This window comes from Orbicella franksi, chromosome 9 (assembly GCF_964199315.1).
Source record: "Orbicella franksi chromosome 9, jaOrbFran1.1, whole genome shotgun sequence".
Taxonomy (NCBI): domain Eukaryota; kingdom Metazoa; phylum Cnidaria; class Anthozoa; order Scleractinia; family Merulinidae; genus Orbicella; species Orbicella franksi.
Window position 1 is genome coordinate 22922684 of NC_138153.1, and position 10381 is coordinate 22933064.

General features: G+C 39.6%; 1 protein-coding gene and 3 non-coding genes across 4 annotated transcripts; 2 read left to right on the plus strand and 2 right to left on the minus strand.

Annotated features, from left to right (window-relative positions):
- Nucleotides 1-236: 236 nt before the first annotated feature.
- LOC145497968 (protein CFDP2-like) lies at nucleotides 237-4100 on the plus strand. Its single transcript, XM_081477841.1, has one exon. The coding sequence runs from the start codon at nucleotides 439-441 to the stop codon at nucleotides 1459-1461; it is 1023 nt and encodes a 340-aa protein (XP_081333967.1). The 5' UTR covers nucleotides 237-438; the 3' UTR covers nucleotides 1462-4100.
- A 3815-nt stretch (nucleotides 4101-7915) lies between these two features.
- Trnav-cac (transfer RNA valine (anticodon CAC)) lies at nucleotides 7916-7988 on the minus strand. The gene has a single exon. It is a non-coding gene; the product is annotated as a tRNA-Val (tRNA).
- A 1084-nt stretch (nucleotides 7989-9072) lies between these two features.
- Nucleotides 9073-9146, minus strand: Trnat-ugu (transfer RNA threonine (anticodon UGU)). The gene has a single exon. It is a non-coding gene; the product is annotated as a tRNA-Thr (tRNA).
- Nucleotides 9147-10277: 1131 nt separating this feature from the next.
- On the plus strand, nucleotides 10278-10349 carry Trnap-ugg (transfer RNA proline (anticodon UGG)). Its single transcript has one exon. It is a non-coding gene; the product is annotated as a tRNA-Pro (tRNA).
- Nucleotides 10350-10381: the final 32 nt, after the last annotated feature.

Genomic DNA, 10381 nt, shown 5'->3' on the forward strand with positions numbered 1-10381 from the left:
GGGTGAAGTACGGTGGGGAAGCCTCATTCCTCAGGGCCGCTACGGTAACCGTGAAGGCCTGACTGGAACCCTGAAACGGGGCGGCTAACGGAGCTCTGGTGAAGCTACGAAGGCTAACCCCCTACGTGGTGGATTCACTCAGAACCTGGGTAGGACAATGAAATGTGCGAACTCTATACGAGTCTGGAAAGGTAGCTCTCCTAGCCGCTGATTCATTGGGGTACTGAAACCGAAACTATGGAAAACTTTGCCGGGTCTCTATTACCAGTAGAGATCGAGCAGGGATCGTTAAAACCGAATTATGACCATAAGGTTAGAACGAGAAAGAAGCGAAGCCCGCGGATGAAGCTGTTCTCTCCGAAATTCAGAACCTGGGTAGGACAATGAAATGTGCGAACTCTATACGAGTCTGGAAAGGTAGCTCTCCTAGCCGCTGAGATGAGACGTTATAGACTGGAAATCTTGGGAGTCAGTGAAGCTAGGTGGAACCAGTTCGGGGAAACTGAGTTGGCAACAGGAGAGCTTTTCATATACTCGGGGAAAGGGAACAAAGATGATGTCCATGAGAGAGGGGTCGGTATCGTATTGTCAGGGCACGCGAAAAAGTGCTTGATGGAATGGGGACCGATTGATGATCGCATTATTACAGCCATAATTAACGCTAAAATTCAAAAGATCACAATCATACAGTGCTATGCTCCTACGAACAATGCTGAGCCATATGACAAAGAGGAATTTTACAACAAACTGCAGGCTGTGGTCGATAAGGCTCCGAATAGAGATATCTTCATCGTAATGGGCGACTTTAATGCAAAGCTTGGACGGAATAATGCCAGCATTGAGAGGATTATGGGAAAGGAAGGACTTGGAGATGTGAATGAAAATGGCGAAGAGTTGGTGGATTTTTGTGCATTGAACGGTCTAAGTATTGGTGGAACTCTCTTTCCCCATAAGAGGGTACATAAAGCGACCTGGATATCCCCAGATGGAGTGACTGAAAACCAAATCGATCACATTCTGATAAGTCAGCGATGGAGAACTTCACTGCAGGATGTGCGCGTAAAAAGGGGAGCTACTATTGGTTCTGACCATCACCTTGTGGTGGCCTCTCTGAAGATCAAGCTGGCTGCAAGAAAGCCGTTCGTAAATACAAGATGGAAATTTGATGTCATAAAATTGAGAGACCCTGACACAAAACAGGCCTTTCAAATTGAGTTGCAAAACCGGTTTGAATCCCTATCCCTTCAAGAGGAAGAAGAAGAAATAGTAAGAAATCCAAGCGGGGATGAAGATGAACGGGCCCAAGATACTGATATCAATGCACAATGGGAGAAAACCAAGAAAATACTTGTTGATACATGTGGGAGTGTTCTCGGACGTATGAAAGGACTCGGAAGGAGTGGCTGTCTGACGAGACTTACAGGAAGGTTGAAGAAAGACGAAAGGCGAAGCAGATACTGAATGACGCTCGAACGAGACAAGGGAAACGTGAAGCAACCAGATACTACAATGAAAAGAATAGAGAGGTTAAGAAATCTTGCCGAAGAGACAAAAGGGATTTAATTGAGAGCATTGCACGAGAAGCAGAAGACGCGGCTAAGAACAATGATCTAAGAACACTATATATGACAACACGAAAACTTAGTGGGATAAGATGCAACCAGAATCGCCCAATTAGAAGTGAAGGTGGAACTCTCTTGACGAAAATGGAAGATCAGCTCCAGCGATGGAAGAGGCATTTTGAATCCATATTGAACAGACCAGCCCCAAGCCAATTACCAGATCCTCTGCCTGCAGATGTTCCCCTGAACATCGGCACAGGACCTATTTTCAAAGGAGAAATAAGATCAGCCCTCACTCAACTAAAGAATGCCAAAGCTCCAGGGGTAGATAACATCCCTTCTGAGGCATTGAAGGAGGGAGGTCCTTGTACTGTGGAGGCACTGCATAGAATTTTAACCTTCGCATGGGAGAAAGAAGAGCTTCCAGATGACTGGAAGAGAGGTCTTCTAGTAAAGCTGACAAAGAAAGGGGACCTTAGTCGGTGCGGTAACTGGAGGGGAATAATGTTGCTCTCGATACCCAGCAAAGTCTTAACCCGGGTCATATTGAACCCGGTCAGTTTTAACCCGGGGCATATTGGGTCATTTCGACTAAATTGTGTTGCTAACTACGATGTTATGAATATCACCACTCAATCATCAAAACGCGACTTGGCTTGCATTTCTTTGCAATTCTCAGTAAAATTATGATCAGTGCAACATACGCTACATATCCTCTTTTGTTAAACATTGATATTTCGGTGTTATAGTTAAATCACATTTTATCAGCCATTAACGCCACTCGTCTAAAGTTTTAAACTAAAATCTAACCATGAAGCAACTATTAAGGAAGAGGCTGTTACCTGAGTAGACCTAAATCAGAGCGTTTGGGTCTAGAATAGGGTATAATTTTTCACAAAACCGACTAGTTGGTTGAAGATTTCATCTAGACTAAGGAAACCAGGAATTGCCACTCAAAAATATAAAAAAATCAAATCGGCAAGTTTAAATTTACGCAAAATCAGCCTCAACAGTGTCGATAAATGGAGGGATTTGGGGAGTTTACTCTAGTATAGGATAGCAAAATTCAGCTGAACTAGCTCTGGTATAGGCTAAGGGTTCCAGTGTCCCAGCGGCACATCCCCACCCGGAAATTCCCAAATTACCCCCCCCCCCCGGAGACCTGGAAGCCTATCGCTTCATCACTCTGTAAAACACCTGGTGTATACCACTGGAAATTTGAACAAATTTATTTTGCTATTTTTCCTTGGTCGTATTTTGGTTTTAATTCCTCGGAAATGACTACTTGAGTATTCTAAGAAGCCAAAATTCCAAGCTATAGTTATGAAGTTCAGCTTCATGGTCCTTCATGACCAAGCAAGGCCAAGGCTTGCACTTCGTTTTGACAAGTTAGCTGTTTGATAGATGTTTGATACTATCGCCACCGGGATTTCGAGAATGTTTACAAGTTTGTGTTTTTCTAAGAATTCTAATTCAATAGATCGTCTTCACGTGACGTATTTCTATCCTCATCAGGCATAAGAGGCGGTATATTTATATCTGTTTACAATTAGCGTGCTTCGTTTGGAAACCAGAGCATTTTGAATTTCAGGGTTATGGAGGTTGCGTGACGCAAGGCTACGATCGTGTTTGTTGAAACATATATCCTCATCTCATGATTTTGAGCCTTTTTGGAAGTTAGAGCATTAGGAAAAGTGCTTATGTAAATGCTTGTTTGTTTAGTGCTGATAATCAGTCGCCCGGAAACCCAAAGTAAGTTCTAGATGTTTACACTATATTCCGGCTGCCATATTGGTGTACCACGGATGTATACCAACATGGCGTTTTCTTACTGGGCTCTGTAAATTTCTGGGAAACATTTACGACGAATTTCTGAAGTTTGGGGAAACGCACAGGCCTAAAACTTGGAGAAATGTCCTATTTAGTTATCTTCTATAGCGTATATCACAATGTCTTAGCTTTTTCTATTGATTGGTTTTCGATTTATTATTGTTTTTTATTGCGTGACAGTGAAAACGATCTGAACCGTTCGAAGAACAAAACAGCAACTGTGGAATATTTTTTTGTAAAATGATAAAACATGTTTTTTACTTCATAATTTTTGTATATGTTCCCACCTTCCTCTGATATCCATGCCATTCCTTATTTTTTGATCGGGATCATTTGCGGTCCAATATGGGGATCATTTCCGGTGGGGATCATTTGCGGTTCAATTTGGGGATCATTTGCGGTCCGGGATCATTTGCGGTCCTGGGATCATTTGCGGACCCGTACACTGCTCTCTCAGATCTAAAGAAAACACTGCTTCTAAATGGTTACCCGAAAGGCATAATTTCCTTCAATATGAATGATGTCTTAAACAAGCATAGGAACAGACCTTTCGAAACTGTTACGACGGCTCCCAAGAGAGATGTAATCCTTGTGCTTCCTTATTTAGGTTTTGGAAGCGAAGTTTTTAAACGCCGTCTTAAATATTGTGTTAATAAAGTTTTTGGTTTCGTCAGTCGTAGGTTGATTTTTCAGAACACTTGCCGAGTTAAGAGTGCCTGCCTGTAAAAATCAGACAAATTCTTAATTTCGCGGCAAGGGTCGAAAATTCGATTTCGCTAATATTCTTATGGTAGATAGGCTAGGGCATGACAAAAACTACTGGATAGTTTTTTGGCAAAATATCCTTTTATTTCAAAGAAATATGCAAATTACCAAATCCGTTAAAATCGTCATTTGACGCACCATTTTATTAAGCAAGTTTGAGAACCTCGCATGCAAAACCACATCATTCTTCCGTCTTTAAAGCACTCAAATATTTTGTGCAATGTTTAAATGTGTACTGGGTTGATTTTAGGGAATGCTGCGTTGTCTTTTTGGGTGCAAAATAATTAAATTTCGAAGACATGTATTTCATTCACTTAAAAGTACTTCGTGAATATAATTAATTTTCACTATGTGCGAAACCTTCAAATGGATCAAGCTTCTGGTGGTTGAATTGCAGAAGGATGGTCTACAGATTCCTGTAAAAATTTCTTTGGGCAAATGATTGTAAGCGACGCGAGAGCTTTTCAAAGTACGTCAAAAATGCAAATATTTGACCATCCGTCGTCAAATTTCAATTTACGGGTTAGACGTATATTTTAGCATGTGCCACACGACTTGACCTATAATAAGTTGAAATAGACACAGAGCTGATAATTTCGAAATGTTCTAACCTTATTTGTTGTAAAAGGCAGGTCCAAAGCCGATTTGACGTGTCTCTAGTCGATCTCTCACCATTCGTCGCACATAAAGCAGAAGTTCGCTTTTGTTTACACAAGGTCAACGTCCGATGTACATCGCCTACTGTCAACCTATTTTTGGTCGAATACTATGAATCTGTGACCATCTTTCTGCGCTTATGAACATCACTGCATCTAAGTCTAAAACGGCTGAGTCATTTGTAGATAGTTGCTTGCTTTACGCTTCGCCAAAATATTGCGTTTGATCGATTGCTGACCATTGCTGATAAGCGTGTCGGCGCAGCACAATCTTACAGCCGTTATTTGTTCGTCACGCAATGCTGTCACGGCATATGCTGCACATTTTGATCTATTTTGTATAGAGTACTCTCGGGATAACTGAAACAATTTAATCATTGTTCATCTGTTTGTTCATATATATAATAATATGAGTATATTTATATAATCGCGTTCTATAGTGTACGTGGCGTCGGTCCACATCACGTTTGTTATACGTTCTGACGTTTCAGACAACAGCTGATAAAGGTAGTGCCTGTACACACTAGAATTTTAAGAAAATCGCCATAAGCAAATTATAGATCAATGAAGCAAGAACTAGCTGAAATAAAAATAGGAAATCACAACGTGTCTAATTCGTGAGAAAAACAGACTAAATTTAATTAGTAATTACGTGAGTAAATAGCCCTGGCCATGCCATTTTATTTGGCGTATTTTGTTTGCTTAGTGGCGAGGCACTGGTATGTTGTTGTCAATACAGTCCAAAATTATCGTCAGTAAAATATTATAAATAAAACACCTATTGACCGGTTACCTCCGCGGCAACCATTTGGTCATTCCGATAAGGGTTTCATTATTGTCTTTACCCCTATTAAGCGGCCACCCAAAATTTAAGAACTTTGTTTTGGAAAGGGCGATGGCAGATAAGAGTCTGAAATTGAAGGTGCGTGACGAGTGATAATTCAAACACACGTCTATCATGATTGTCTTGAATGTTCACCGAGACATTTGTAGCCTGACAGTGAAAAATTAAATATTCAAGGTACACCAATCTCTATTTAAGCGGCTAGCCCCATTAAGCGGTCATCACCCATTTCCCCGAGGATAGCCCACTGTATTACATGTAAACCAAAAATAATTGCATAGCGCGAAAAGACCTAGGTATGAGTTTAGCGTTACAGTATTACGTAGGGCATGTAGGTAGCGGTGGTCGAGTAAAAGATAACAACAGGGGCAATGGTAAACCATTCATTCTTTTCATTTCTTAATTCAATCTCTTCCCTACTCATCACGATTGTGTGCTCCCAGTGATTCCAAACCTTACAGAGCCTTACGTATTAGGATAGAAATTGTCCTACCCCTACCCCCTAAAATGGGATGACAGGCAAGGATTCAAGCCATCAAACCATGATGATCAAACGTAATATTTTGGTGTAGTGCAAAGCAAGCAACTATCTACAAATGACTCAGCCGTTTTAGACTTAGATGCAGTGGTGATCATATGTGTCGAAAGAGGGTCACAGATTCATGGTATTCGACCGTTAAATAAGTTGACAGTTGGCGATGTACACCGGACGTTATGTAAACAAAAGCAAACTTCTGCTTTATGTGCGACGAATGGTGAGACAAACACGTCAAATCGGTTTTGCACCTGCCTTTTACAGCAAATGAGGTTAGAACATTTCGAAATTATCAGCTCTGTGTCTATTTCAATTTAACATAGGTCAAATCATGTGACGCATGCTAAAAAATACGTCTAACCCGTAAATTGAAATTTGATGACGGATGGTCAAATATTTGCAATTTTGACGTACTTTGAAAAGCTCTCGCGTCGCTCGCAATCATTTGCCCAAAGAAATTTTTACAGGAATCTGTAGACCATCCTTCTGCAATTCAACCACCAGAAGCTTGATCCATTTGAAGGTTTCGCACATAGTGAAAATTAATTATATCCACGAAGTACTTTTAAGTGAATGAAATACATATCTTCGAAATTTAATTATTTTGCACCCAAAAAGACAACGCAACATTCCCTAAAATCAACCAAGTACACATTTAAACATTGCACAAAAATATTTGAGTGTTTTAAAGACGGAAGAATGATGTGGTTTTGCATGCAAGGCTCTCAAACTTGTGTAATAAAATGGTGCGTTAAATGCAATTTTAACGGAATTTGGTAATTTGCATATTTCTTTGAAATAAAAGGATATTTTGCCAAAAAAACTATCCAGTAGTTTTTGTCATGCCCTAGCCTATCTAACATGAAAATATGAGCGAAATCGAATTTTTGACCCTTGCCGAGTTATTTTGCATTTTATGGACAGGGACTCTTAAGTCCTTTTTTCCTTACAAAGATCGTTTAAATCGCTCGCAAAAATTTAAAGTCGTATACAAAGCCAGCTGCTGGGATTGTGACGCTTTCTATATCGGCAAAACACAAAGCGACGACTGCATGACAGAAAGGTCGAGCATTTTAAAGCCCTTACGCAAGTGGGTCACGCTTCCGCTGTTGCTGATCACGCAATCTCCACTGGCCATAAAATCAAATGGGACCATTTCGAGGTCTTAGCTAGTGGACAATGTGATTTACATTGTAAAATAAAAGAAACATTGTTTATACGAGACTTAAAACCAACACTTAATGATAATGCTAGCAGTAAAAAGCTGTCTCTTTATTAGCTATCACCTTTTGTTTTCGTTATTGTTTAGTTAGTTACCAGTACCTCGCTTTGTATTTTTAAGTTTTAAATCTTTCGTTTTTCTGTAACCGCCACTTCTGAAAATGCGTGCTGTAGCATGCGAAACGTCAAGAAAATTTTAGATTGTTGTTCCAAACCATGCGTAGTTCATGTGTTATGTTTGTTGCCGCTGTTTGCATTTTATTTCTTGTTAAATTGAAATGGCCAAAGAACAAGAGTGTTTATGTTGTCAAGATTACTATAACTTGAGTATCATTACTCAAGATCAGGCTATCAGGTTATCAGGTAATCAGGTTCTTTCCCGCCACTTTACTGGCCTCCTCGTCACTGTAATACAAGATGCTATAAAACAGTTCATAAAGAAATCGAGACATGCAATCATAAAAAAGCAACTGCAGAAGTGAAATAAAGAAACGAAAAAGAATGTTTCCGGCCGGGCTCGAACTGGGGACCTTCCGCGTGTGAGGCGGACGTGATAGCCACTACACTACGGAAACCTCGGTGAACCACTAATGATCTTAAAACGAAGTATTTCTAAACTACGTTTACGTGGTCCTATGATCAAATTTTACTCCTTGAATTTTTGGGTGAATCACATGGAATTCCACGAAACATGTAAACGCCGTTTACCGTTTGCAAATACATGTATCTGCATTAGTTCCGGAGATATTTAAGTTTTTAAAAATGAGTAAAATATACAAATGAGAAGACTGATGACGTCATACACTCAACCCAATATTACATCAAATGTATAAATAGAGCTATCCCGGTCAATTTGCAGCGGAGACCATTGAAACTTGGTAAGCTGATAGTTCTACAGGCAACACGCCTATGGCTATAAAAAATTATGTTTACATGGCAACTCACTGTTTTTCAGTCCTCTCCAGTCTGTTTTCAATATTTTAGTGATTTTCTGCTCGAGAAATATTAAGCAAGGCGACAAACAGCACCCACCATATTTATATCCTTGCTGGATGATGCAGATGAGGCACCACTGGCAAACACAACACCCACCATATTTAAATCCTTGCTGGATGATGCAGATGAGGCACCACTGGCAAATATCAAAATGGAACGAAATGCTTTTAATATTGGGGAGGTCTGGAAACCGGTATGTTTCCATGGTAACAGAATTGATAAGCTCATATTATGGAGCTCACCCAGTAGAATCATACTGCAAAGAATCAAAGATTCCTGATTCAAATTGGCTGCATGAGATATCTTTTTACATCAAATTTGATCAAAATTTGGTGGAGTTTATGACGTCATCACCTGGCTAATTTGCACATTTTAAAAACTTGGATATCTCTGAAACAAAAAGAGATCTTTGAAATAGTAAATAGCATTTTTCTTCGGCGTAAAGTCTCTTGTGTATGTTTTAAAATGGGTTAGGTAGGAAAGATGCGAATTTCATCATAGTAGCACTTTAAATGTACCGTCACATAATTTTTCAGTCGACTCATGCGTGGGCCTTAAAAGTAAATCCAATGGATAACACAGCCATACAAAAATTCCCAGCTATACAAAATGTGAAGCTTCCATGAGCAAACGTAATGAGAATTAAAAAGTGCGACATCTCAAAGGCGCCGATGGGATTTGAACCCATGACCTCCTGTTTACAAGACAGGCGCTCTAACCAACTGAGCTACGGCGCCCTACATTAGATATAACGTGTTTTAGTATGCTTCTTTTAATAATAATAATAATAATAATAATAATAAAAAACATTGTTAGTAGTACTAAGTTGGTCACATGTCCACTTTGTTAGTAATTCCTAGCAGTACCAAGACAGTTCAAGTTGTGAGGTCTACATAAATCGCATAACTGTTTAAATAAAGAAGTGTGTTTATATTTTTTCATTATGGCGTTAATGGTTTTGTTTCTTTGTCTGTTTGGCTATTTTTTTCTCTGCTTGTCGTTTTTTTCCGTTCTGATCAGATGAGGGATAAAATTGGTTTCATTTTTTAAAGACATTTCACCAACTGATGGCAATCGCTCCCGCTGATGAAAAAACGTTTAACAAACAATTCGCTTGTTGATATTCATGATTTTGTGAAGTCTGTCAATCAAGACTGGAATGTTTTTTTTGGTCTTTTTTTTTTTTCATCTTGGAGCTTGTAGCGAGAAAGCGACCAGATTACTTGAGCTTTTGGAATACTTTATTTCTGAAGATTGAGAGACGAATTAGTCAGAAATCATTATTTTGACAGCACGATAGGGAGGTTCGCGGGGTGTAATGGGATGTTTTATGACTTTTTAAGCTTTTGGCGGGGATTTACGTCATTCAAGGTCGGTCAGTCTTCGTCTTGGTCCAAACTTTTATTAAGCTTTGTTTTAACAGTGTCTTGTAAAATGTTCTAGCTTATTGATTTTTTACTCTTTCCTCGGGGCCCCGTGCTTCTGCAGCAAATGAGGAATACGTTTCCACACATTTTATGACCACATCTTAAGGGTACGTTTTTAGTGGTTTTTCATTTCTGGCGTAGCACAGGTTCTAATTGTTAGAATCAACAGTTTTAATTTGCAAGGAGATAGACTTTCTTATTAGACGGGCGAATACATCCGCATCAGATGACTGACTTACGCATCCGCAATAAAATATTCACATTTCATGTCTCGTGTTAGTGCTGAGTCAGTATTGCTCTATTGACATGAAGCGGAAAACTCGGTTAATCAGCGGAGTTGGACTGGAAACTACAACACAATACAGAACAGGTATTAAAACACGAGCTGAGTCAAGGGAGTAGCAGATTAAAAAAGTTGTCTAAACAAATTATTATACGTTTGGCCTGTTGGTCTAGTGGCATGATTCTCGCTTTGGGTGCAAGAGGTCCCGGGTTCGACTCCCGGACAGGCCCAAATTGATTTTCTTTTCCAATAATAATTAAAA